The 27,805-nt window shown below is 49.0% G+C and overlaps 1 protein-coding gene across 4 annotated transcripts in view; it reads left to right on the top strand.

The window, feature by feature from the left end:
- LOC116947878 (uncharacterized) overlaps positions 1–26,176 on the top strand; it is a 66,748-nt gene extending 40,572 nt beyond the window's left edge. For 2 of the 4 annotated variants that reach the window (XM_032964118.2, XM_076071118.1), the window contains exons 15-27: positions 770–830; positions 1,856–1,911; positions 2,151–2,241; positions 4,821–4,959; positions 5,517–5,618; positions 7,546–7,606; positions 7,726–7,761; positions 15,415–15,482; positions 16,031–16,140; positions 16,583–16,720; positions 18,211–18,254; positions 19,255–20,215; positions 21,762–26,176. In XM_032964118.2, coding sequence (XP_032820009.2) covers positions 770–830; positions 1,856–1,911; positions 2,151–2,241; positions 4,821–4,959; positions 5,517–5,618; positions 7,546–7,606; positions 7,726–7,761; positions 15,415–15,482; positions 16,031–16,140; positions 16,583–16,720; positions 18,211–18,254; positions 19,255–20,215; positions 21,762–21,796 — 1,902 coding nt within the window. In that variant the 3' untranslated portion in view covers positions 21,797–26,176. The remainder of the gene's footprint in view (positions 1–769; positions 831–1,855; positions 1,912–2,150; positions 2,242–4,820; positions 4,960–5,516; positions 5,619–7,545; positions 7,607–7,725; positions 7,762–15,414; positions 15,483–16,030; positions 16,141–16,582; positions 16,721–18,210; positions 18,255–19,254; positions 20,216–21,761) is intronic. The other 2 variants (XM_076071119.1, XM_076071120.1) reach the window with 2 other exon arrangements.
- Positions 26,177–27,805: the final 1,629 nt, after the last annotated feature.

Genomic DNA, 27,805 nt, shown 5'->3' with positions numbered 1-27,805 from the left:
AAAAAGTCAATAAAATTAGTCCCACTTGGTGGATAGTCAAGGGTGACTGTACTATGGAAATGAACTGGTTTCTGCCATAGAAATGTGGAATTTAAATCCCTGGCACAAGGTTACCAATAAAGCACCAGCCAGGGAAGGACTTTTAGTATCGTGGCAGATGTGCAGTGAACTACTTTGGACAGACACGTTAGGAGGGCCATCTCAAGTTTGTTAAGAGAGGGGCCTTATTTAAAGGGTTCAAGAATTAGTTGCTGGCTCCTCATTCTTCCTGGGCCGGAGGGTCACCGTGAGGCTCTGGTGTCGTGAGAGTTGAGGGTCATTTTCACCTCCCCACAAAGAGTTGACGAACTGTCACAATTTAGGTTGGCAATTCGATGTAAAAGCGAGTTCATTGTCCCCTCGTTTGTATTACTTTTCCGTTTTCCCCCAATTTATTGGACTAATTGCTGCACTCTTGTTTAATCCGATGCATATCATCTGTACGTACGTACGTTCAACTTAATTCTGCACCGTACGTAGCCAACCATGTTAATTGGAGGTGGGGGGGAAGGACAACAAGCTAAACACAAAAAATCATCGGCGTAAGGCTCGGTTTGAATTCATGAATTAGTCAGCCAACCCATGGCACGTGGGCCTGACCCATGACCTCCTCGGAGTGCACCTGTCCTGGCACAGGCGCCGTGGTGACGTCACCGCCACTTAGTCGTCACGAACGACGGCTGTTGTTGTTGTTCTAATCATGATGACGAGCGTATTGTTTTTGTCGCAGGCCATGACCGCGTGCCTAAACCAGCTCAAGGACCTCGGAGTGGACTCGGAAAGTCTGGATGGTACGAGTGACCTTCACGTTCAATTTACTTAAGAGAACGGATTTGGTTGTGTGTCCCCTCGTCCTCCCCTCCCCGTATTAAGCTTTCACGCTCTCGCCCGCGGTTCCCACTTACGTGGGGCGGTGAGCCCGAATGTCCCCCCCCCCCGCCCCTCTCTCGTTAAGCCCCTGGCACGCCGGTCTCTGATTTTTGCTTGCGCGGAGGAGAGTTTCTCTAACCCCGCCCCGGTTGTATTGTGATCGGTGCTTTGTAATGGGCTCGCGTGTCAACGATTCCCAATAAAAGAAACAAATAAGGAAACAAAGTTTGAAAAAACCAAACACCGCCCATGCACACAGCACCGTATGTGTGTCGATATTTCACACCGTTCGTAGCTAACGTGCCAACATAAGGTGCGGGGGAGGGACAACAAATCAAACGCAAACAGCAGTATTTTCTTTGGATGAGTTTTTCAGTCTTGATTTAGAAAGCAACCTGGGCCTGGCACCACCTGTAAAGTGGACTGGAGTGCAATTTGATTTCCGCTCGAGAATTTCTGCAGGCAAAAAATATTCTAGCGCAAGTATGGTCATGGCACTGTGCATGGCTGATTGTGTGATCATTATGAATCGTTAAGTGACGTATTAATAGGTGTGACGATAAATAATTGAACAGTAATACTTAATTTAACACTTTCTCAAGTTCTCTGAAAGTACATTGATGGTCTTTTCAAGACTATCAGTAATTGCAATAAAAATGTATCTCTTAAACTTCAGACGAGCTCAGCTCTGTAAACGAGTCGTTACAGAGCACGAAGCAGTGCCAGGGTGGTTAGGAGATACCTGTAATTCCGTGACCGAAGCCAGAACAATCTAGCGATACGCACTATCTGCTTTTCATTATTTTATATTCTCAAGGGTAAAGTTTCCAGGCAGCCTATAACTGTCTGTCACGCCATTACAAGAACCGTCACCGTACGTTCGGCGTTCGTTGAATGTTTTTGATGAACGTTCACAATTAACTCGTGTTCCATTTTGTCACTGCAGAATCTGAAAAACGGAAGCAGAAACAGAAACTTCAAGAACTCATGGATGTCTCCAAGGTGAGTGATTACATGTGCCCACGTGTTCACGTACTACAATATTCATGGATCCAAATCCCATGATTTTACCAGCGCTCGAAGCCGGTTCTGAAGTAGAGCGCCTTTTCATGAGCCCGGCTGCTTGAACCCTTATTTCATTCCGATGATGTACGTACGTACGTGTACGTCATTGGTTGAACGATGCAAACGCGTCGTTGCGCGTTGAAATCCGAGACGGTAATGAGGTCGCGCTTGCCCAGGTGAACGTGATGCTCAGGGTGGTTGAGGAGGAGATCGAGGAGTACGGATCCCTTCTCCGGGACGAGGTGGCCGCCACGCACAAGCTGGAAGGTGAGCGAGCGCACGGCGGCACGATGAGAACGCGCAATGTCCCGTGTTCAAAGCGGGTACCTACTTCCTACTTTATCGACCCCAGAAGCATGATGGCCTGAGTCAACCGCCCCCCTTCCCCCCCAAACATAATTTGAACTCGCGGCCTTCCGGTTGCAAGCCGCTCAATGTCCCGCCGAGCTACCTTACCAGATTGCTTAGCCATTGAGAATTATTTTCATGGTTTAAACACGCTCATCCTCTACGAATGTGCAAGCTGCCAGAGCAGTCGCTGGCATTTTACATTACCCAGAGAACACAAAGGCGTTTGTTATTTAACACGTGGGCTTTCACGACCAATATCATCCATAATATCTTCTGTGCAAGTTCTGTGCAAAACCATTTACTACTACTGGTGAAGACTAATTAGATAATCTATGGGAATTGAGAGAAATAAAAATAATTATAACCGTTTGGATAGCTACAGGCTTAGTTCCGCTTGGAAGTGAATCATCAAATAATACATTGTTTAAATTCATGCCTCTACAGGTCACCATACGGCAATGGGGGTTACCTTCTGTGTAGACAATAACAGGTGCTGCTATTTGAGTTGCAAGTAAACGACAGGGAGAACAATATGTATGGATAATGTACGTTTATTAATTACCATATGAATAACCCAATCGGAAATGGATACCCATTGTAATGTATATGAATTCTATAATCCCCTCCCCCCCCCCTTCACACGTAAAGGGCTCACAAGTCACGTCATCACATCCTATCCCTCTATTCAAGGAACGAAACAGGAGGATTTCTCCACAGATCTGGCTGTCCGCCTGATAATGCTAGTTGTATTACTGGCGAAACGTCTTACTCCGATTGGAAATGTTGTGGATTTGCTCTCCAACACACCGGTGTGCTGTACGTGTAACAAATTGGCATGTTCCTTTTACGTGACAAACCTTACTAATTGGCTGTGTCGGGTGGTGGCAGGTTTAACGACACATTTATATTTACCCGATATAACCCACAACATCTATACAGTAAAACCTTGGATCGCGAGTAACTTGGTCTGCGAGTGTTTTGCAAGACGAGCAAAATTTTTAAATAAATATTAATTTGATAAACGAGCGAGGTCTTGCAATACGAGCAGTACGTATACACGCTTTGTCTGCCGAGTGTCACGTGATCACAACTGATATACGAGTGCTTTGATATACGATTGCTTTGGATTACAAACACGTTTCCGGAACGCATTATGCTCGCAATCCAAGGTTTTACTGTTTTATGGATTCATTGTTATCGTCTGCCGTGTTATCTTCACGCACTGGATTGCTGCCAACTTCCAACAATCCGGTTGTATTGCTGCGCCCATTGCATTTATCCAGAAGAGGGCAGTAGAGTGTACCCTAGCAACATGGCCCACTCTGCAGAAGAGGGCAGTAGAGTCTACCCTAGCAACATGGCCCACTCTGCAGAAGAGGGCAGTAGAGTAAACCCTAGCAACATGGCCCACTCTGCAGAAGAGGGCAGTAGAGTCTACCCTAGCAACATGGCTCACTCTGCAGAAGAGGGCAGTAGAGCAAACTCTAGCAACATGGCCCACTCTGCAGAAGAGGGCAGTAGAGTGTACCCTAGCAACATGGCCCACTCTGCAGAAGAGGGCAGTAGAGTCTACCCTAGCAACATGGCCCACTCTGCAGAAGAGGGCAGTAGAGTCTGCCCTACCAACACGCTCCACTCCGCAGAGCTGCTGGGGAGCTGTGCTGCACAACAGCTCAATGTTGCGTGATGTTTTCTGTCTCCTTGTGGATAATCTCAAGAATGAGTTTGCTTGCGTGTACGAAATGCAGCCTGGTGTCGTTTGCTCAGATATTCTTTCTCCGTGAGCTTCCGTGCTGCGCCTCATCTCTCCTCACACCCGCTCTCCTTGTACCTTGCTCCAACGCATCCTCGCTTCATCTCACCCTCGGTCTCCCTCTCACCCTCAGTCTCCCTCTCCTTCTCCTACACTGCGCTTTGTGGCATCTCCACAGCTCTTCTCATCCGTGGGTCTCCGTGTGAGTCTGTAAGTCTCTAATCTCCACAGCTCTTCTCATCCGTGGGTCTCCGTGTGAGTCTGTAAGTCTCTAATCTCCACAGCTCTTCTCATCCGTGGGTCTCCGTGTGAGTCTGTAAGTCTCTAATCTCCACAAACTCTTCTCATCCGTGGGTCTCTGTGTGAGTCCGAGTCTCTAATCTCCACAGCTCTTCTCATCCGTGGGTCTCCATGTAAGTCTGTGAGTCTGTAATCTCCACAGCTCTTCTCATCCGTGGGTCTCCGTGTGAGTCTGTGAGTCTCTAATCTCCACAAACTTTTCTCAGCCACGGGTCTCCACAGCCCTTCTCATTGCATCTTCTTGGTCTCTTCTCAACACGTGCCCAAAGCAAAATGAAGTGAACCGTATCAAATAAGCGATTGATCGCAGCGCTCATTCGCCACCACAGCCGGTGGTGAGAATTCCACGTTCCCATTAATGATACGGTTTGCGATTTGTCAATCGTTGGGTTTGTTATTTATTTGCGCAGGCGACTCATTCTCGTCTTTGTTGAAATGCCAGGGACGTTGGAGGCTTACGAGAACAAGAACGCGAGCCTGGCGGCGGAGAAGGGCAATCTGTGCGAGGAGCTCGCGCGCTGCAAGCAGAAGCTGAACATGGTGAAGCAGATGTACGAGGAGAAGGAGGTGAAGCTTCAGAGGTAACGGGGCCCTGGCCACACGCAACCCTCTTCGTGTTCGATTTTCGGTTTTCCACTTTAAACACCTCCCATTTAGCACGGTTGTCTACGTATTGGTGTGATTGAAGTTCAACCCACTCACGTGTACAGCCTGTTCTTCTATAACGCCGTGTGGTTTTCATAACGCGAATTGGATATATGACGCGATTAATGTATTAGGAAACACGTTTTTCATAACGAGGATGCGAATTGGATAGAACGCGATTGAGTGAACGGAACTACGTCGCGCGAGTAGGAATAGCGGTCGTACGGCTGCCTCGATGTAGCATCACGCAAGGCGGGGGATACTGCTGGATGCTGCTTCTGGATGCTCCCCACATGCCTCGGTCTTTGTACAGCCTGCGTACGCATCTCACGTGTTATTGCAGACCGTGCTTTTTATTCCCTATGTATTATTTCTTAAAACGCAGTGTTCTTCCAGAACGCAGCTACATCTGCGTGTTAAAGGAGAATGGACTGTACTTACGTTCTGTGGTCCCACCATCACCCCCCACCTCCACCGTCCCCGCGACGAGCAGGAAGCTCACCCTGGAGGAGACCCACCGCGAACAGAACAAGGGCAAGCTGTCGGCTGTGGACGAGCGTGTCCTCAAGGCCATAGAGGACGCCAGCATCCACCGGTACGGCAGCGGCTTGCGTGGTCCACGCGGAGACGCTCAGTGGGACCTGCGACTACCCCCCCCCCCCGCCCCCGACCTTTAAGAGACCAAAGCCTACTGATTTCACCGGGACCGGTTCTCATTTCACAAAGGCTGCCCCCTCCCCCATGTCCTGAATGGAAGCGTTTGTGAAAACTTAGACTTTCGTCTCTCGGGTTTTAAAGTGTCGTGACTTGGCGCTTGACTTGTCAAGTGGGCAAAGGGCCGGGGCTACGTTAGTCGTCGGTGGAGGCAACCTGAGAAGCGGGCGTAGCTGGCACAAGAGTAGGCAGGGCCTGCAAACAGGAGGGAGGGGCCAATGTCAGGCCGCTCGGTGTGAGGGGGGCTGGCGGTTGTGGGGGCGTGGCTATGTAAAAGTGGGTGGAGCTCTAGGCAGGGGCTGCCCGCTCGCATGTGTCCCGAGTGAGCTTTCTGGAAATGTTGTTGATTTGACACCAGTGCCTGGTGCTTGTGGATAGTCGCCCTTGCTAAAACACCGCACGTAAATGTCTGCCAGTGGTCGGGCTGCGTTTGTTGGCTGTTAAGACAACATTTTTTTATGTTGTTTCAATCAATCGATTGGTCCGATTAAAAGAAAAAGTATACAATTTGCCTATCACTGATACCAGCATGTATCACTACACCAAATGGTTCACTGAAATTGTGACTAAAGCATAATTTTAGCAGTTTCATTATTTCCTCTCAATATTAGTGGTTGCTTTGGCACGTAACGGTGGCGCAGTGGTGAACACACTGCACCGTGCACCTGGCAACCTGAGTAACATCTGTGTCGAGTGATATCACAACCTGTCCTGGGCTCCCCCCCCCCTCCTTCACCACCTCCACTGACCTGCATGGTGAAGTATGGTCAAACAAAAACAAACCCCCGTGACCAACACCGCATGGGGAGCACTTGATGCAGCAGTGGCTAGCCAAGAGCTGTACATTACGTTATTATATATAGTGTACGTAATTAGTTCGCTGGGCCCCTGCAGCAGCAAGAGGTGGCACTATGCACCAAAGTGTAAAGATAAAAAAAATAAAACGCTTTTGAATTATTACCCCCAAATCCTGATAATTAATTGAATGGAAAGGGTGGCAATGCATCGGAGGCCTTCACGTAACTGTAATCTATTTTTAGAATGTGATGAACGGGCACCGTGGAGGTGACTGGAAGTAGAGGAGACTTTTAATGCCCGTTATCAGAGCACTGAGCCAGCACTGCTGAGATCCGGGGCTTAAATCCCAGCAGTCATCCAACACTTAAAGCAGGTCCTCGGGCGTATCCCCTTAATGATGTCAGCTCAGTCACAAATGTGCCACGACTTGATTTATTTTGTCTGTTTTTACCTTTATTCAGCCAAGACCACGTTTTCTATGTGTGTGTGTATCTATGTGTGTGTGTGTATATCTATGTGTGTGTGTGTATCTATGTGTGTGTGTGTCTATGGGACTTTTTTTTGCAAGATCATTCTTGCCAGTATCAAAGTATAAGAATAGGTTTTACCCTTTCTGGCAATATAACAGGTGTTCAGATGTTCAAACACCAAACAGAAACCTCTTGCAATAAATCATGTCTGCATCAACCACACTTACTTGTGGTGAACATCTAAACAAAAACATGCTCTGGTAATAAATGCATTGTATTTTTTAAAGCTTGATTGGTCTACACCAGAGACAGCCTTCTTCATCGCCTTGTCTCACCACCAGTGTCAGGCCAGAGAATGCAAAAAGGCGACCAGTACAAAGGCAATGCAAGTATCAAAGCATTTATAGATTGGGTTGAGCAGTTGTATGTATGTTGAATCCGTTATGTCCTGTTAATCCATACAATACAGACAAGTACGAACCGTATCGGCAAGACAACACGGCGTGTAAAATTACCTCCGATTTCGCTCGTTTTTTTAAGGCGTAAAGTTGAAGACCTGCGCGAGGAGCTTAACAAAACGGAGAAGAATTACAAAGATCAGGTAAGGATCGTGTGACGGCTTTGCCACGTGGCTTGAGCTCGATCTGGTATTCCCTTTGATCGCCGTGTGAGCTGTCTCGTGCTCGCACGGCTTTTCATGTTGCCTTCCTCTCGCTGCAGATTTCGACGAACGAGAAGAAGGTTCACGAAAATTGGGTAAGAAGTCTGCGCGCTTGGCGTGTCCGTGTGTTTTTTTTTAGTTGGTAATGCAGAGTGGCAGCTTGGTGGTCTGGAGGCACCGTGCGTGACCTTTTTTATTCCAGAAGTTTCTTTTGTTTCGGTCCGCGGAATTTTCTCGTGCCAATCACCGGCAAAGTAATGAATGCAATAAAACTATCGCGGCGCAGAAGACGCTCGGCGCCGAGAGACGCGCGCGTAAAACCTTGCGGCGGCAGTTCCGCGAGCGGGAGCGTCTGGAGATGGTGCCAAGCTGCGTGTAAGAACGATCGTCCGCGGTGTGTTCAACTTTGCATGCCAACGTTACGTTTCGCCCAACAACACGCAGAGGGACGACGGAACAAAAAAGTGACAAACAATGTGCACGAGAGAGCGCAGACGTGACAAAATCGCATCGCTTCATGGATCGAATCGTGGGGAGCGAATTTTACCTACTTCCCCCCCCCCCCTCCACACTGTGCACGAAGAAACTCCGTGCTGCGTTGTTCCAGAGACATTGGGCCCAGCAGTGGGATGCGGTGCCAGACTTGTCGAAATGCGCAGGGGGTTGTGCAATCTGACGCACGCAGGGCCGGAGGGGGCCACAAGTGTTGCCGGCCCACGAAGAGTGGGGGGCGGGCGGGGTGGATATTGTACAGGGGCCCTACTTCATTGCTTGCACCGGGGCCCACGCACCGGTCGGGGATGGTTTATTCTCATCGGAGTTTGCGGGCTGAGGGTACCCAGTCACTAGGCTAGGAGGGCCCAGTCACTAGGCTAGGAGGGCCCAGTCACTAGGCTTGGAGGGCCCAGTCACTAGGCTTGGAGGGCCCAGTCACTAGGCTAGGAGGGCCCAGTCACTAGGCTTGGAGGGCCCAGTCACTAGGCTTGGAGGGCCCAGTCACTAGGCTAGGAGGGCCCAGTCACTAGGCTTGGAGAGCCCAGTCACTAGGCTTGGAGGGCCCAGTCACTAGGCTAGGAGGGCCCAGTCACTAGGCTTGGAGGGCCCAGTCACTAGGCTAGGAGGGCCCAGTCACTAGGCTTGGAGGGCCCAGTCACTAGGCTAGGAGGGCCCAGTCACTAGGCTAGGAGGGCCCAGTCACTAGGCTTGGAGGGCCCAGTCACTAGGCTAGGAGGGCCCAGTCACTAGGCTAGGAGGGCCCAGTCACTAGGCTTGGAGGGCCCAGTCACTAGGCTAGGAGGGCCCAGTCACTAGGCTAGGAGGGCCCAGTCACTAGGCTTGGAGGGCCCAGTCACTAGGCTTGGAGGGCCCAGTCACTAGGCTAGGAGGGCCCAGTCACTAGGCTAGGAGGGCCCAGTCACTAGGCTAGGAGGGCCCAGTCACTCGGCTTGGAGGGCCCAGTCACTAGGCTTGGAGGGCCCAGTCACTAGGCTAGGAGGGCCCAGTCACTAGGCTAGGAGGGCCCAGTCACTAGGCTTGGAGGGCCCAGTCACTAGGCTAGGAGGGCCCAGTCACTAGGCTAGGGGAGCCCAGTCACTAGGCTAGGAGGGCCCAGTCACTAGGCTAGGAGGGCCCAGTCACTAGGCTAGGAGGGCCCAGTCACTAGGCTAGGAGGGCCCAGTCACTAGGCTAGGAGGGCCCAGTCACTAGGCTAGGGGAGCCCAGTCACTAGGCTTGGAGGGCCCAGTCACTAGGCTAGGAGGGCCCAGTCACTAGGCTAGGATGGCCCAGTCACTAGGCTTGGAGGGCCCAGTCACTAGGCTAGGAGGGCCCAGTCACTAGGCTAGGGGAGCCCAGTCACTAGGCTAGGAAGGCCCAGTCACTAGGCTATGAGGGCCCAGTCACTAGGATAGGAGGGCCCAGTCACTAGGCTAGGAGGGCCCAGTCACCGTGCTACGAAGAGTGACGGTGGGGGGGACATCAGACAGGCATCCCTTTTTCATATCCTTGAACCAGGGCCAATGCCAACCACCCTACGCCACGGAGTAGAAGTATGGTGTCATCCTTTGGGAGTCGCGCCCACACGTGATGTGAGGCTCTGCTGGATGTGGCAGCTGTGGACGTTTGTAACCACAGTCGCGTGGTTGTGGTTACAATTTGTTGATGAAAAATATTTAAAAGTAGCTCGCTTTCAATGCGACTTAATCCCCTGGGATTTAAACTTTTAAATTGGTTTATGTTTTTTATTGAAGAGCGCCACATCGGGTCTGCACTGGTGTGGCACGTGCCATCGGTAATAAAAAAAAAGCAAATTTACACACGAGAAGTATTTTAACACCATTGTAATTAACATGACCACTTTCTATAATTAAAATGGACTGTACTTCATGGGACCTCCTTTGCCAGTACCAAAATATGGTAATAGGTTTTTCCCCTTTTATCTGGCAACAGAACAGGTGTTAAGATGTTAAAACACCAAACTGAAACCTTTTAGAAGGAATCATGTCTACATTAACCACAATGCTTGTGGTCAGAATGCAGACAAGAAACATACTCTGATCATATATGCATTGTACTTGAAACTGATTGGGCCACACGTCTCAAACGGTGTTAGACCAGAGGACGCCAAAAGGCGTACAGCACAAAGACAATGCCACTATCAGAGTAATGAGAGCTTGGGGTGAGCATCTACATCATGGGACCTCATTTTTTTTGTTTGCATTCTGACCACAAACATTGTGGCTAATGTAGGCATTGTAAAAGGTTTCAGTTTGTTGTTTTAACGTCTTAACACCTGTTTTGTTGCCAGATAAAAGGGGAAAAACCTATGATCATATTTTGGTACTTTCTCAGAGCTGTGCTTACTGCTCAAGTAAAGGGGATTAGTATTACTACAGAGCGATTACCTTTTATTCATGACCACATTAGAATCCGTCATTACGGTTATCACCACACTTGTTTAGCCAGGAAAGGACTTGCATAGTTCTCAACACTCAGGACGATGCTGCCACGTTTTTCGTGACGTAGGGGATCTGGTTGCTGCTGCTGTGTAATCCCTGTTGAGTAAATTGCAGCTGTGTTTTTTCGGCATTGGGGCTCACGTCATGTTCAGCTTTGAGCACAGTTGGCTGCGTACGGTGTGAAAGAAAGTTAAACGTTCATACATACATACACCAAAAAACGCACGGTCAACCGAAGGGGGGTTGGGGGGGGGGCGCCCTCGTCAAGAAGAGTAAAGCACATTCGTTAAGGCGGCATTAGTTGTTGATGATGATTATGACGATCATTGCGAACCAACAACCCCCCTTCGCTTCTACAGCATGGCCATTGCAGTCCCTGAAGTTTAAATTGAGATTAAAAGCAAATAACATTTCGCGCGGTGCTTGTGCAATGCAAGCAATACATTAGCATTGCAAATGGCTCGTGATAATTACCGCCAGTTGACTTCTAATTAGAGACAATTCATTAGTTCCTAATGGACGGTAACGAATCTGCAAATTGTCTAATCAAACTTTTTGGAGTTTATAGTAATAGGTTTTACCCTTTTAACTGGCACAAAAACTGACACCTTTATTCAAGGCATCATGTTTGCAATAACCACAACACAAGCAGTCAAAATGCAAACAAAAGAGACAACTCTGATAATAATATGCAGTGTCCTTGAATTTGATTGGTCCACACCCGAGACAGCTTTTCTTAGAGCCTAGTATCCACTGGTGTTGGACCAAAGACGCCAAAAGGCGTACAACTAAAAAACAGCGCACTATCAGAGTACTGAGGGCTCGGGGTGAGCACTTACATTATGAGACCTCCTTTGCCAGTAACAAGATATAGTAATAGGTTTTACCCTTTTAAATGGAGTTTGTATATTTGGAGTGTGCGTGTGTCTCTCTCTCTCCCCGTGGTCACGTGGATTTTTCTCCGGTCCTCCGATTTTTTTCCTCCACATTTAGAATCAGCATCACGCGTTTTAGAGTTTTTGGCTGCTACACATCACCATGTGATGCTACACATCACATGGTGATGCCACTTGGTTGAGCTATCATTTGTGGCCCTGGGTCGCTTCTGAAAAGGAGCTACGTAGCTCAATGGGCCGTAGCTGGTAAAATAAAAATAAAATAGTTTTTATTTTACTTTGCGTCCCCGTTAGTTTGGGGACAGGGGAGTTGTTAGTTCCTCTCTCTCACGTTTGAGGGCAGTTGGCATGGCAGATACCCGATGGGCGTCCTACAAATGTTCATTGGGAAGCTTTTTAATGTGTGTGTGTCCCATAGTCTCTCCGTATTGCTGGAAACTGGCAGAGATTGGTGACGGCCGGGAAGTATACCCACTGTGAAAAGAGTTTATTTTTTCCACAGTGGCCTTTTTACCCAGCTGAGGCGAGGTTAGTGGGTGGGCCACACTTTCCCATGCGCTCTGGCTGAGAGGTTGATTGATTTTTTTTTCTTTTAGACCGGGACGATCGATGATTGATGTTCGGTCACCCCGCTGAGAGCATTTGTCGTGATTTTCTCGCTTAACAGAGTGGGCCGCGCGAACGCTGCTGTCTTCCACTCCATTGATTGATTGATTGACTGCTGTGAGCCACCGAGGTACTTCAAGACTACGCTCTTAAACAGACAGACTGTCACGTTGAATTGTGATCATTCATTGGCGGCGTGTCGCAAAGTCTGTGACCGAATCGCCCTGAACGTGCCTAATCTCGTCAGACTGTGGGTTGGTCACGTCGGGGGATGTTTGCCAATTGGAGTCTCGAATACATTTGTGGGGAGCTTTGTGTGTTAACCATCTCTGTGTGTGTGTGTGGGTTATCTCCAGGTTTCTCTGCAATTTCTCTCACACGGCGCCTCACACTGACCCACAGTTATTTGACCAAACTTCCCAATACAGGGCCCCTCCTGGGTGTAAAAATCATGGAGGACTTGATTAGAATCTGAATCTTTATCTGGACTCCCGGAGGAATCCGATGAGCTTTGAAGCTCTTTTTCACAGATGCCCAGTATGGGCGGGTCAGCAAGTTACTAAGTCTACTGAGAAGAGTTGCTCAGAACTTTTAAACTCTTCAACTATTTTTATTTCACCAGGTAAGGCCCACTGAGCTATATAGCTCTTTTTCAGAAGCGACCTAACCACAAATGATAGCTCAACTAAATGGCTTCTCGTCATGTGGAAATTTATAGCAGCCGCATACTCCAAATGTGCGTTGATTCTAAATGTGGAGGGAAAAACCGGAGTACCCGGAGAAAAATCCACACGACCACAGGGAGAGAGAGAGAGAGAGATAAGCAAACTCCCGGCGTCTGGGTCGGGATCGAACCCACATACTCCCAGCATGCCAGGCTAGGGAGTTAACATCTCGGCACCAGAGAGAGCCGGAGCTGTCCGACGCTGGGTCCGTTCCGCGTGCACGTGCAGCACGAGGTCCGACGCTTCGTAGCGCATGAGCGCTGGGGGGGCGGAAGGGGGGGGGGGTGGGTTGGAGCTTCGTCGCAAAGCAAGTTGTTTTGGCCAAATGCAAGACGGGTTTTTAATTTTCATTGGCGTCACGAGGAGACGCAACCGTGGTTTGTCCGTGTGTGTGCACGCGTGCTGCTCGTCACATTTCAGCCTCGTATTTTATGCACGCGAAAAAAAAACCTACGGCGGCGCACTGTGTAGCGTGTAACGGAACTTAGAGGGCGTTTGTCGTCTGACCGCTGCGGTCACCGCGGGATGGATCCGTGTCACGGCCGTGCCCGCGTGCGCATAACAAAGACCGCACGTTCAGAAAACATATTAAAGAGGATAACAAAACCACGAATTCCCCAAGCTTCTGAGACAGCCATCGTCACTTCGATGGGCAGCCTCTAGTAGTAGTAGAATGCAAACCATAAAAAAAACATTTTTTAAGAATATCAAAGAATTCATCTTCTTTGGTTCTTTCGGTAAAGTCACGTAGAATGAGAATAAAATAATAAAATAACACAATAAAATTCTCACGACGTTGGTTGTTGGGGAATTACCCGTAGTTTCTTGATTTATCTTTAATCCTGAAAAAGTAATTGCATTTTAAATGCGTGCTTCAAACACTTTGAACATTCTCTACACTTCGCTCACTTTGATCCACGGGGACGCGGATATACATATATAAATATATAATCCCTCATATTCTTTGGGTCTTTTGGTAAAGTCACGTAGATAGGTTCAAATGAATAAAAAATAAATAATAAACTACACACGCGGTCGTCAGGCGGGTGACGACCGCTTGTGTAGTTTTTCATTTTATTTTTATTAATTTAAACCTCTCTACGTGAAATTTTGATTTAAAGCTTTCGTGACTGGAGTAATTCATATTCTTAGCTCTTTCGGTAAAGTCACGTTGAAGGGAAACAATAAAATAATAAAATATATATAAAACAATAAAAATTCTCACGACGTTTCGACCATAACACACACGGTCGTCATCAGGTGTGATGTTATGGTCGAAACGTCGTGAGAATTTTATATTGTTTTTATATATTTTATTGTTTCTCTTCAACGTGACTCTCTACGTGACTTTAACGAAAGACCCAAAGAATATGAATTCCTGCAGTCACAAAAGCTTGAAGTCAAAATATAATCCCTCATTCATGATTGCTGTTTTTGAGCGATCCCCGCTGTGTTCCTGCATTGGCTGTCGTGTATCACGGTACTCACTCAGAAGTACTCAGAGGTACTCACTCAGAGGTTCTCACTCAGAGGTTCTCACTCAGAGGTACTCACTCAGAGGTTCTCACTCAGAGGTTCTCACTCAGAGGTTCTCACTCAGAGGTTCTCACTCAGAGGTTCTCACTCAGAGGTACTCACTCAGAGGTTCTCACTCAGAGGTACTCACTCAGAGGTTCTCACTCAGAGGTTCTCACTCAGAGGTACTCACTCAGAGGTACTCACTCAGAGGTACTCAGGTTCTCACTCAGAGGTTCTCACTCAGAGGTACTCACTCAGAGGTTCTCACTCAGAGGTACTCACTCAGAGGTTCTCACTCAGAGGTACTCACTCAGAGGTTCTCACTCAGAGGTACTCAGAGGTTCTCACTCAGAGGTACTCACTCAGAGGTTCTCACTCAGAGGTTCTCACTCAGAGGTACTCACTCAGAGGTACTCAGGTTCTCACTCAGAGGTTCTCACTCAGAGGTACTCACTCAGAGGTTCTCACTCAGAGGTACTCACTCAGAGGTTCTCACTCAGAGGTACTCACTCAGAGGTTCTCACTCAGAGGTACTCAGGTTCTCACTCAGAGGTTCTCACTCAGAGGTACTCACTCAGAGGTTCTCACTCAGAGGTACTCACTCAGAGGTTCTCACTCAGAGGTACTCACTCAGAGGTTCTCACTCAGAGGTACTCAGAGGTTCTCACTCAGAGGTTCTCACTCAGAGGTTCTCACTCAGAGGTACTCACTCAGAGGTTCTCACTCAGAGGTTCTCACTCAGAGGTACTCACTCAGAGGTACTCACTCATAGGTACTCAGGTTCTCACTCAGAGGTTCTCACTCAGAGGTACTCACTCAGAGGTTCTCACTCAGAGGTACTCACTCAGAGGTTCTCACTCAGAGGTACTCACTCAGAGGTTCTCACTCAGAGGTACTCAGAGGTTCTCACTCAGAGGTTCTCACTCAGAGGTTCTCACTCAGAGGTACTCACTCAGAGGTTACTCAGAGGTACTCACTCAGAGGTACTCGCTTCCTCGGGGCCAAGCGACCCAGTTCTGTCATTCTAAAACTTTGTTGTGTTTCAGCTTAAAGCTCGCACGGCTGAGAGGGAGATGGTGGCTTCCAAGAAGGAAGTTGCCACCCTGAAGGAGAGGTGAGTTTCTTTAAAATGGCATGGACCAAATTCTCGTACGACAGTATTGAACATAACTACAATCATCATCACCATCAGTGCCACTACCCATGGCATGTTTCCTGCGCTGGATGAGCAACTCCAGGCCACCACCATACAGTACTGTAGATGTGACGGTGCACGGGACTTACAGCGCTGTCCGTTTCTTGTTTGCTTGACTATTTGTGCCAACTATTCAAATAAGATTTTTTCTTTTTGTTAAATACAGTCCAGACCTAGAAGTTACAATACAAGAAGGCACAAATGAGACTTCGTTGAGATGGTCGGCACACGTTAAGGCTTGCAACCGCCACTCCACGGACGGGGTGGTGGGACGGAGGAATTAGCGGTATTCTGCACGGCGGTGTTGCGGAGTTTTAAAAAAAACAGTGTGTGTGTAAAGGTACGGTGCGATGTTTGTCGTTGCTAAAATGTTAGGCGTGCAGCGATGCATCTACTCTGACTGTGTATGTGTGTGTCTCTGACTGTTTGTGTCGCTTGACTCCACGTACATTTTTTGTCTGACCTAGGATGTCGGATATTGAACTCAAGCTTGCCCTGCTGCATAGGCCACCGACCTACCAGATGGACTTTCAGAGAGGGCTGCCCCTTCAGCCTCTGGTGGTACCGACACACAGAGGTGCTCACTCGCTTACTCATCGCTGCAATATCTGGTGGTACTGACACACAGAGATACTAACTCGCTTACTCATCGCTTTGGGTTTAATCCAAAAATCGGGGGATTCATCCCCAGTCCTGGCAGTGCTGCGACCGAGCACTTTTTATGACGCAGATTGTGGCGGTGACACCACCACAACGCCCATCCGTGTCCAACCCAGCAGCATTAATTGGGGTGACACGGGACAGCCGACAGGCAGGTTGTGTGCGGTCAGATGAAGTTCAGTAGGAACCCTCTTGCAAGACACCATGGCCTGTGTGGAAGAGCAGACGAAATTAGAAGGGGGCTCTCGAGAGCTACTCCCAGTGGACGCCCTTCCCGCCGAAGTGGCGCGAGCGAGGCCGCCGAGCCACGTTTCGGCCCTCACGCCCCCACCGCCCCCCCCCCCCCCCCCCCTCGGCAGGAGCGTCGTTGCGCGACGGCTCGTCGTTTACGTCGTCGCCGGTGAGCGGCCCGCCGTCGCCTCCCATGCTGACGGACGAGCCGCGGCGAGGGCCGACGCGGGCCCCGGGGCAGCCCCGCCGCACCCCACGAGCGGCCGGTACACCACCGCCTCCCTCCGAGCCCAAGCCCTCTTGCTCTGTGGCCTTCCGTTGAATTTTTACTCCGCTCCTCTGTTGCCTTTGCTGTCATTGCCTTTACACCAGAAGGTGGTCATTTACTTCCATAATTTTTTCAAGATTTCCCCTCCCCCCCCCGCCCGCCCCACCCCGTTTCAACATTACAATCTTTAGCAGCCGCCATCCACTGCTTTTTCTCCCCCTCTAAATACGCCGTGATTTGGGTGGCAAGGAGCAACGTGACTCGTCGTGTTTATGACCAATCGCGCGAGCAAGAAGTACCTTTGGAAGACAGAGCTGAAACGTGTGGGGTTTTTTTTGTCTTACAAATATGTGAAGCCACGAACAAAAATAGGAATGTTTTCCTGCACTTATGCGAGGGTGCTCCCACTTTTGATTGCGCAATACGTCGGTCGTGGAACAAACAAAAAGCTGTTTTTTTAAAAAAATTCACACAAATACAAGGATTGTCCCAGTCACTGTTAGCCACAGTTTAGTAGATATAGCGGCTTATAGAATGTATTTGGTTATTGAATCACGCTCATACATTACTTATGATCTTCTTGATTTTTCAGCATTTGCTCTTTGTTCTCGGTGGACAGGGGCGAATATTTTATTTATACCAGATGTGTACATTGAAGCAAAAGGGTGGTTATCAGTTACATGTCAAATGAATGAAGGAATTAATGATAGAACTGCCTCTCATCACAAACATTAAATAATTTAGCGTTGCCACCAACCAGCAAGGTTGTCGCCATCGACCATTTTCTATCAACTTCTGCATGAAGACTTCTTGTAGATTCCCTGACAGTCGTTCCCTCTGGCCCGCTGACGATGCGGTTCCGCTGGCTTGTGTAGCCTGGTTGTGTCGCTCCATCTCCCCTTTGATCACCCCCTTGTTGTCTGGCTGCCATTCTGGGTTTTCTTCATCATTAGCAGTCATGATCAATCCACTGCTGGTCGAATGCCTCCCCAAGCCATCACCATCCCTCTCACGGTCCTGCAATGCAACGATCCACCCGGCAGCTGCTGTGCACGCGAGGCGGATTCATCGCTCCGTCTCCGTGGCGTTCGTCCTGTTGGTCACGTTCCCTCGTCCGGCTGCTGCCACTCCACCGTTACCCTCGCCCACCGGACACCCTCCCACCCCGTGACGTGTCCCCTGCTTACCCTTCCCGACAATGACAGCCCGAGTGTCTTTCACCTGCGTTCGTTCTCCAATCCCACGCGTTCCTTTTGCCCTCTCTCCTCGTCTAATTTCCCACGAGGGCATTTCTCTCACGCTGCTACTGTTGTGCACCACTCTCCGCTTGTTCCGTCTCGTTTGCATTTTTGTTTATTGGATGCCGCTAACACCGGTTCGGTTTCAACGGCGAACATTTGTTTAATTCGGTGGGGGGTGGGGGGAACTTAATTCGCTGTTCTTGTTCCGTTTTTTCATCCCATAATTCCCCCCTCCAACCTGGAGCAGATAACGGGCCTTCGTCACCCCTGGACAGCACCGACGGCCTTCACGTGAGCGAATTTCTGCGCGGCGGCGAATCGCTAACCCGAGGCCTCGTTCGGCTCGTCCGCGCGACGGCCACATTTCAGTTCCATTGTGTTTTTATTTGGGAAATTACGAACCGCCGTTACCGCTTACAGCCCGTTACCAATTTGCCACGTTCAGTTGAGCCTTTTGCTGTGTACTTGCCAAGGCATTTCTTGCGAGCGATCGCTTGGGTTTGTAATTGGGTGGCTTCACTGTCACGGTTCACGGTGGTGACACGAGCCGAGGATCAATTATTTGTCTACGTTTTTACCGTTTAATTTGTGTTTTATTTTTTGCCCATCCCCCCCCCATCCCCCCATCTCATTTATACATTTTGGTTTGGATCATGAGTGGAGAATTAATATAATTAGTAATTTATCAATTCTCGTATGGATGTGAGCATAACAATAAAGATTTTATTGCTTTAATCTGTACATTTTTATATGCGCAGTAATAGCTACCATATATGCTGCCAGATAAACATAATGGCCTCCTCACACAAAGACGTATTCCAAGCATCCTTGTTGAAGGCATGTTTTTAAAAAAACAACGTGCTTTTGTTTACTTTGATTTAACTTAACACAAGGAAAAATAATCTGTGGCACTGACCTTATCAAATGTTTTTGCTACTGCCACACCTAATCGCAACGCGTAATGCTGGAAGCTGTCCATTCAACACCAATTCAGCCCATCGTCCATCTGGGTCGATAAAGCATGTACCTCTTCGTGGGGAAACCAACAGCGGTGTTCCGTTAGAAATGTCCACTGTTGCTCTCGGAATATGTAATTATCAACTCCGATGAGCACCGTGCCACGCTCATTTTGAGCAGGGAAAATGCTCCGATTTTTTTACTCCATATTGCCCGCGCTGCGAGAACGTCACAAACACCAAATGTACTAATTTAGTATGATGATTATTACGGTCACGGATATCCTGGCCTGTTACCGAAAGTACGTTCCCTCACGGACGCTTCTTCGACGCAGAATCCCATTCCGGCCGGGAGACCGCCGGAGCTGCGAGCTCCGCACGGCCACGCCGCCCCGCCGCCGGGGCCCCACGAGCCGGCGTACCCCCGGCACTCTCCCCCTCGGGGGCAGCACATCCCGCCGGCCCAGGCGGGGCCGCGCGGCGGTCCGCAGACGTCGCCGCTCTCCGCCCAGGGCACCCCGCCACCGTCGACTCGGGCGGCGTACGGTTTTCCGCAGCAGCAGCGGCCGGCGGGCCCGACCGCGGCCGCTTCGGCGTCGCAGAACGGAGCGTTGAGAGGGCCGCCCGGGCCTGGTCTACCGCCGCCGGCGGCGCCGTACGGACCGCCTCTGTCTCCTGCGCCGAGCGGCGGTCCCCCTCCGATGCAGAGGCAGTTTTACCCTCCACCACCGCAAGGGGCCCCCGGGGCTCCGGCTCAAGGGCAGTTGGCGCCGCCGGAACCCCTCGTGCCGTACGACTCGCAGCCGTCCCAAGGGCGCCGCAATCCACCGCCGCCGTGGCAAGGAGCCCCCGGTCAACATCCACCCCAGGGTTCTGCTGGGCAACGTCCTCCTCCTCAGGGACCTCCTGGGCAGCCCCCAATGCTGGGACCTCCTGGGCAACATCCCTCTCAGGGTCATCCGGGACATCCTCCACCCCAAGGAGCTCGGGGCCAACCTCCGTCCCAAGGGCATCCTGGGCACCGTCCTCCACAAGGACCTCCTGGGCAACCTCCTCACCTTTATGCCGAATCACAACTTCAGCATTCTCAAGCACCGCAGAGCCCGCCCCTGTCCCAAGCACCCCGCATGCCACCTCCGTCCCAGGGGCCGTTTGCACCACCACCGTGGCAAGGAATCCGCGGGCCTCATCCTCCTCCCTCCGCGCAAGGCTTCCACGGACGCCCGTCGTTGCAGGAGCTCCGTCCACAGCACCGTCTGCCACCACCGCCCGCCTCCAGTGGAGGTCAGTGCATGGGTGAGAGTTGTATTTGCTGACCGCAGCGGCGATGTGAGGGGAGGCCACGCGACGGCAAGGTCGTCACCGGTGATGGTGATCGTAGTGTCCCGCCTGCGTTGGATAGGTACGGCGAGAAACTGAAAGCAAATTCCAAAAAGTGTAAATCTAGCTCCAGAGAAAATTCCGTTTGAAAAGAATGCGTCAGTGCAATTTTATAATGCATATTAAATCGTAAAACCTGAAATGGAACCATAAATAAGCATTGAAACATTTAATTAGAGAACTAAAAGTTTAAAGGTAAAGTCCTGCAATTGATTTCTGACGTCACTAGCTTGCGGAAGGACCTCCACTCGAGGGTGTTTTGGCCTACTCTTCCAATTGGCCAGATGTTGGGCATGGCTCTGGTGGCTGCTTAATGTCAGAAGGAAGAGAGGAGGCCGGCATCGTGGGCTGATTCCGCGGCGCTGTTTCAGCTGCCGCGCCGGGAGATTGAACCGAGCCGGCAGCCCTCCAGTTCGCAAGTCCCCAGCGTGCAAAGCGCAACACCGCGGCAGCGTCGTTGGAAAAAAAAGAGAGATCTATGCCATGGTTATTACTGTGCGTTGAACACACCACGTACGTAGTCAACCATGTTAGGTGCGGGGGAAGGATAGTGATTAATGCAGAGTTGGCTCTGCCATGCAGTGGGCTCACTCTAAAGTCCACCAAGTTGAGCTGTCCGACCAATTTGCCCCTAGCCAAGCGTTCATTTTTGGTCTCTTGTTCGACTTTCCAGGGCTTGGTATTGCCAAAAGCTGACTGGAAAATAGACATCACAGAACCCATGATGTTATACATGAGAGTCGGTATAAGTGTGATCGCATGGAATAACATTGACAAATGTGAAGCTCTATGTAAGTATACATTTACACTAAACGTTGTGAAGTGTTCCCTGTTTAATTACGTCTCTAGGGTTTCCATGTTTGGGTTCTTAATCTTCACATTCTTCGACCTGGATCTGTTTAAATAAATTATGAACACCAGCGTGTTCTCATTTTGTCACGTTGTAAAATGATATTGAAATATATTTTGGAGAATAAAATATAATTTACATCATAATACGCCAATGTGAAAGATATATTTTTTTTGCTTTAGTGCATCATGGGAATGATACCCACAAAGACAAAGACCTCGCCCCCGTATATCCTACATAAGCTGTTGGGGCAAGTGCTGTCGGCGAGCACCTATGACAACTGGCACAGCACATATCGGTGTGGTGTGGCCGTCACCACGCCCAGCCGCCTTTGTCTCCCGTACGTAGCCACCCGTGCTAATCTGTGGTGCTGCTGTGTTGGCAAAGTGTGGCAATCAGACTCGGGTCGCGCAGCACGGTAACTGCTGCACCACCGCTCCCCAACAGAACAGCACCACGACAAAGACACCCTTTCTGATCAAGCTGCAAACTCGAGAAGAGGGAGAGTACAGCCGATGTTTGTTGATGCGCTCTGGCTGGACTCTACAGCTTGGACAAGTAATTCACAAACCTCTCACTCCCCCTTTGCCCTTGTGTGTTACTCTCTTGCAGTTCGGAGTTCGGCGCCAAATTCCAGAGACAAATGAAGCTCAGAAGGAAACCCCCGCCCAGCCCCGGTGACCCTAGCCGCTGGAACTTGAGCTATTGACACTCGAGTCTGAGCCTTCCCTTGCAGGGCAACCCGAGGGACATTGCTGCAGCCAGTTCTGCCCTCACCCGTGTGGTTTTTGAAGGTCCTCTGCCTCGGATGATCAGCATCGTGGTAAGAGCTGAGAGATGGGAGTCCCCCAATGCCAGTGCTGAAAATGCTCGCAGACTAACAATGGGCCAAAGTTCAACAAACCACACCGCCCAGGCAATGCTGGGGTCCTTGCCTCAAAATGTAACGAAGTTCGTATGTCACACCCTTGCCAATATCTATACTTTGTAGACTTTGGATGTGATGCCAATTTTTTTTTTAATTCATAACAAAAAAATCCCAAAATCAGGCCGAGATATGACATTTTGGATGATCCTAAAAACTGGTCGATCAGGAAGTATGACATCACAGGACATGACCTCGCTTATATTACATCACTTCCATGCTTTTCCCACCAAAAGTGGTGTAACATGACATCGGGTTTCCTCACTTTTGTTCGCGCGAAGAAAACGTGAAATGATGACGTAATATAAGCGGTCCGAAAAATGCGTATAAAGATCCAAAATTGTCCTTAAACCACGTCATCCCCCGACTGGCAGACTGAATGCCCACTTGCTGCAGGCCGTTGCTGCGTGTACAGCCTTACGCCACCCAGGGACAGCTGCCAGTGGGGAGGTCTCCTTGGCCAGACTGTATTTGGGGCATTGCAATGGTTGAGTTGAGCCTTGGTAAGGAATGCAATCACCCTGGACACGCAAATTTTTATCCTTGCCGCGTGTTTGCTCTGTTACAGTTTTTCTCATTTTACGAGTCGGTTACTTTTTACACAAATTGTATTGGTGTTTACTTTTTGTAGTTTACTTTTAGGTGTTTTTTGTTGTTATTTACTTTGAGGTGTTTTTTTAAAAGTATATAACGAAAGGGCCATACTATGAATTCGGAACGCACGCAAATATTTGGTTCTCATCTAAATGGTTTTTATTTTTGCTTCAAGGCCTTATTTCTTAGTGGCTACCATGTAAAGTGTCATTACTATACTAGGATTATATAGATCAAGGAATTTTCACTTGCAGGATTAAACAGAATACGTAACTATACAGTATACACGAACACATAATTGCCATTAATATTGCTAACCTATTTTAATAATAATACTACACTACAAAGGCTCGTATTATTTTAATAAAGTGACACTACAAGGGTCATGTCAAGATAATGCGTGAGGCTTAGGTTTTATATTTTTTCCCCAATTCCTTTTGCACGAACCGCTTCAGTTCGCGGTACAAAACCGTTTACGTTCGAAACCCTCGCGGCAGTCGGCGCAGCAATGACGGCGACGACGACGTTTGTCAGGGACATCACAGAGCCACTTCTGAAATCCCATCAATTGGCTCTCTAACCCGCGCGAGGTTGGCGCTGGATAACAAAAAAAACGCACTCCCGAGAAAATTCGCCCATCGTGCGGATATTAGCCAATCAAACAACAGGGCGATGGGGGGGGGTGTCACGTGACGCCGTACCAACCGATGGGATTGGATCGATTTCCAACTGCCACGCCAAACTTCTTCCCGACACGGGCACGTCTCTTTGATCGGCGATTTCCGTCCGATTTTGGTCTATTGCAGCGTGGCCATCGCACCACCGCGCCACCAACACTACGGTGAATTAATGGAACAGGCGAATTTAATACGAAGGGTCATCGTGTTATTTAATTTTTTCCGCCTTCGATGACGGAGATGAGACGGTTGTCTCTCGCTACCCTTGAACCTTGTTTTTTTTTAAATCTCCCCATGGGTTCTTCCTTGGGTGGACATGAGCAGTGCCAGCCCAGCCATCTGACCTGCTGTTAACCCCTTGAGGCACCCAGCCACCTGAATCTCGCCTTTAGTGTGAAGCCCCAACCCCCCACTTCTGAAAAGTGAACACGTGCAATTGAGATCGAGGTCATTAATTTTTAAACATGAGTGGCATTTCGTTTGTACTTTGCGTGCCGATGCTCTATTTCAGACTCTAAACCTTTTTGACGTATGCGCGTGTGTGCGGTGTCGCACGCACGCACGTATAATGTCATAATGTACGGCCCTTTATCAATCCACTGCTGGATGAAGCCCTCCCCATGCAATGGCGGCCGTGTGGGTTGAAGGGGATGAGACCCAGGGCTGGTCTCAGATGTCACTCGGCACCGAAGTTGCCCGTAGCCGAGAAGTGACTCCGTGTCTTCGGCTTCATAGCGCGGGCTGTGCTCACCGTGACGCACACCAATGCCGTCCACTCCCTGCATCACGTCACGTCAGTATGCATACAGTGTGCCATTGATGACTCGAGTTAATGTTCTCTTAGCGAATCTGACCTTTCTGGGGGTCATCTGTCCCCAGGTAATGGTTTTTGTGGTGACAATCGTAACTTATTCAATGTGGATAATACTTCACATTTGTCTTAATAATCATTATCTCTTTTAATGAACTAAGTGTAAGGAACATATCTGCAGGGAACTATTACACTTGTACCTGCTGATGGTGTTAGCCATGATATGGATCTAAACTCAGGTGGCTGGGTTCATAGCATCACCTTTCACCCCTGTGCAATGTATTACTGGTTGTAGATTTAATGAAGATCCACGCTCTTGAACATACATTACATTTTTTTTAACCCGGTTCATGGCTAAGCAATTAAAGAAAATAGTTTTGTGAGCATAATTTTATGAACATGCACAGTTAATCTATGATCAGATCGAGCAAGAATAATTGCATAGAAATGTTTATACACACTCAGATAAATTTGTTTTTGAGGCAAATATTAATGTGCATATTTAATCATGTCCTTACCGAATAAGAAATTCACTGGGGTTTTTTTTACCAATTAAAATGAAAATCCCCAAGGGCGTGTGTGAATTTGGTGAGCAATGTGTAGCAGCGGTGCTACTTGTGGCTCGGCAATACACAGACGCAGTACAGAATGATGAGGACAAATCTCATGTTGACACAGTGTACAGCATTACTGCAGTGCTAGAGGGGAAGGGAGAGACGCTCAAAGACAAAGATCCCCCGTACAGCCTTAACACACTTGGGGCAAGTGTTGTTAGCGAGTAGCAGCTGTGAAGGCCGTTACAGTACGCACGGGGGTCGGTGGCTCATCAACCACGCCCGGCCGCCTTTGTCTCCCCAGTAGCGATGTTTTTAGACACCGCACCAGGTACTCGTTTGAGGCTGAGTCGACCTAGGGAACGCCCAGTACCGGTCCGGATAATCGCCACTGGTGTTAGCCGTGAGCGGGAATCGAACTCGGGTGGATGGGTTTGTAGCGCAGCGCGCTAACCGCTACCCTGTAGGATGGGAGACGCACACCCACCCTCGCGTAGATCGCGGTTTATGGCTATAAAGGCAAAGGTATCGGTGGAGCCCTGCGATTGTTGGCTCACGCCGCTACGAGTGGTAGGGCCTCTTGACTCTTGGGAGCTCGAGAGAGAGAGAGAGAGCCCATCCCCTCGAGTGTATTTGGCCTAATCTTGCTCGCTGGGCAGATGTCTTTGACGAGGTGGGAGCAGGCGCAATTCACTCCCACCTCACACGACCTGCCGATTTACTAATTTCAGAAAAAATAAATTATTTTTATTTTACCAGGTAAGACCCCCACTGAGCTCAATAGCTCTTTTTCAGAAGCGACCTGGCCACAAATGATAGCTCAGCAAAAGTGGCTTATCACGTGGAAACTTATAGCAGCCAGATACTCTCTGAACGTGTGGCGTTGATTCTAAATGTGGAGGGAAAAACCGGATGCCCCGGAGAAAAATCCACTCGACCACGGGGAGAGAGATCACGCAAACTCCAAATATACAACAGGCGTCGGGGTCGGGATCGAACCCACAACCTCCTGTATACCGGCGAGGTAGTTAACATCTCGCCGCTGTGCATACCTTTATAGGAAAACTCGTATTACAAAGGGAAAATGTTATACGTACGGCTTTATGTGGTTGAAGGAGGTGTGTGGCCTCTTCAATGTACGTTGTGGCGATACAGCAACAACTGTTGAGTGGTTTTGCTGCGACTCGGGGTGATCGGTGCTGTGGAGCAGACGATTTGTCCGCTCTTAAGACGCCCACGTGTTCGTTGAGCGGCGCGGCCATGCGGGATGGAGCTGAATTATTGAAGCAAGTTTCAAGAGCTTTTTATTGCAGAGAGGGGAAGAACTAAGAAGTAGCTTTTGAGTCTCTTGCTGTTGCTGCACAGGTCATCACAGTCGTGTATATTTTTAATATAAAAACACTAAAGTATCATTTGTCAATATTGCCACTTTTTTGAGCGTGACAATAAACTCCTAAGTTGTCGGATTGTCGTACTTTTATTTCTTCTTCTTCGTCCAGCTGCCCAGTACAACATTCGAGACGGCAGGGCCTTTTAAGTCTCAATTCCACATACAATACTACAAACTCCCAACAATGATGTTTCGAATTGAATTCTACTGATGGTCAACTCTGTGGCCTCATTTCACACCTCTGTGTGTCATATAAAAACAGTGTCAGGGGAATGTTGAGTCAAGCAAAGACAGTGTAGCGCAGCAAATCCATTGTTGTACTGCACTTCGGTGCCCCCCAATGTGTTATGTATGTTCCCCGACTTCATCAGATCCGCACTGACCAGCGTGGTGAAGTATGACCAAACAATTCCCCAGGACCTGCACGACGTATGGATGCGTTGAGATCATTGACAAGACCCTCCCGTGTAATTCTGAGGCTGATTCCTCACCGTTCTCATGATCATTGCAACTCCAGGAGGTGAGATCTTGCATGGAGCCCCAGGCCGAGGGAGGTTGACAGTTCTTTTGTGTTTCTTTCATTTGCGAATAATCGCACCAACTGTTGTCACCTTCTCACCAGGCTGCTTGGCAATGGTCTTGTAACCCATTCCAGCCTTGTGTAGGTATAAAATCTTGTCCCTGACATCCTTGGAGAGCTCTTTGGTCTTGGCCATGGTGGAAAGTTTGGAATCTGATTGATTGATTGCTTCTGTGGACAGGTGTCTTTTATACAGGTAACAAGCTGAGATTAGGAGCACTCCCTTTAAGAGTGTGCTTCTAATCTCAGCTCGTTACCTGTATAAAAGACACCTGGAAGCCAGAAATCTTTCTGATTGAGAGGGGGTCAAATACTTATTTCCCTCATTAAAATGCAAATCAATTTATAACATTTTTGACATGCGTTTTTCTGGATTTTTTGTTGTTATTCTGTCGCTCACTGTTCAAATAAACCTACCATTAAAAGTATAGACTGATCATTTCTTTGTCAGTGGGCAAACGTACAAAATCAGCAGGGGATCAAATACTTTTTTCCCTCACTGTACATTTTTAAAACCTGCATCGTAAATTAATTGTATTTTTCCATGTGCTATACAGCCCAGATAATACGACAAGTCGCTAACCTTAAACACCCAGTCGTTCAGAAAAGTTTAAGGCAGTATGGTACTATAGTAATAGAGCAAGTGCAACATCACTGGACTGGAATTGAGAGCTTGAAAGCATTTAGCGCGGGGCCCTTGAAAGTGCGGGGCCCTAAATATATGTAGCTACTTGTGCTACTACGATAATCCGGCACTGACCGGAGCACGTGGGAGTGCTTTTTGGCAGCATTGCACGATTCCCGGGTCACGTGCGCGAGGGAAGACAAAAAGGATGCCAGCGGATGGATAACATCATGGCATGGACGAGGCTCACGCCGGAAAAGACAGCGAGGATAGCAGAAGACTGAAGTCAGTGGCGAAGGATTGCCCGTGGTGCGGCCTCACCCTCGGATCGAGGATGGCGGAAGACAACAAAAAATAACATTCACTCTAAATGGCATGATTAGGATGGAATTGGTGATAGATGCAAAATATATCGGCATCGCTGCATGCCGTGAACGCCCGTGTGTACAATGTGTGTGACTGATTTGCTTAAAAAGTAGGCGACCATGTGGCTTACCCTG

Source organism: Petromyzon marinus, chromosome 31 (assembly GCF_048934315.1).
Source record: "Petromyzon marinus isolate PM22_M1 ecotype Great Lakes invasive population chromosome 31, UKy_Petmar_22M1.pri1.0, whole genome shotgun sequence".
Taxonomy (NCBI): Eukaryota; Metazoa; Chordata; class Hyperoartia; order Petromyzontiformes; family Petromyzontidae; genus Petromyzon; species Petromyzon marinus.
The sequence above is the reverse complement of the archived record's forward strand: the minus strand, read 5'-3'. Positions and strand labels throughout refer to the sequence as shown.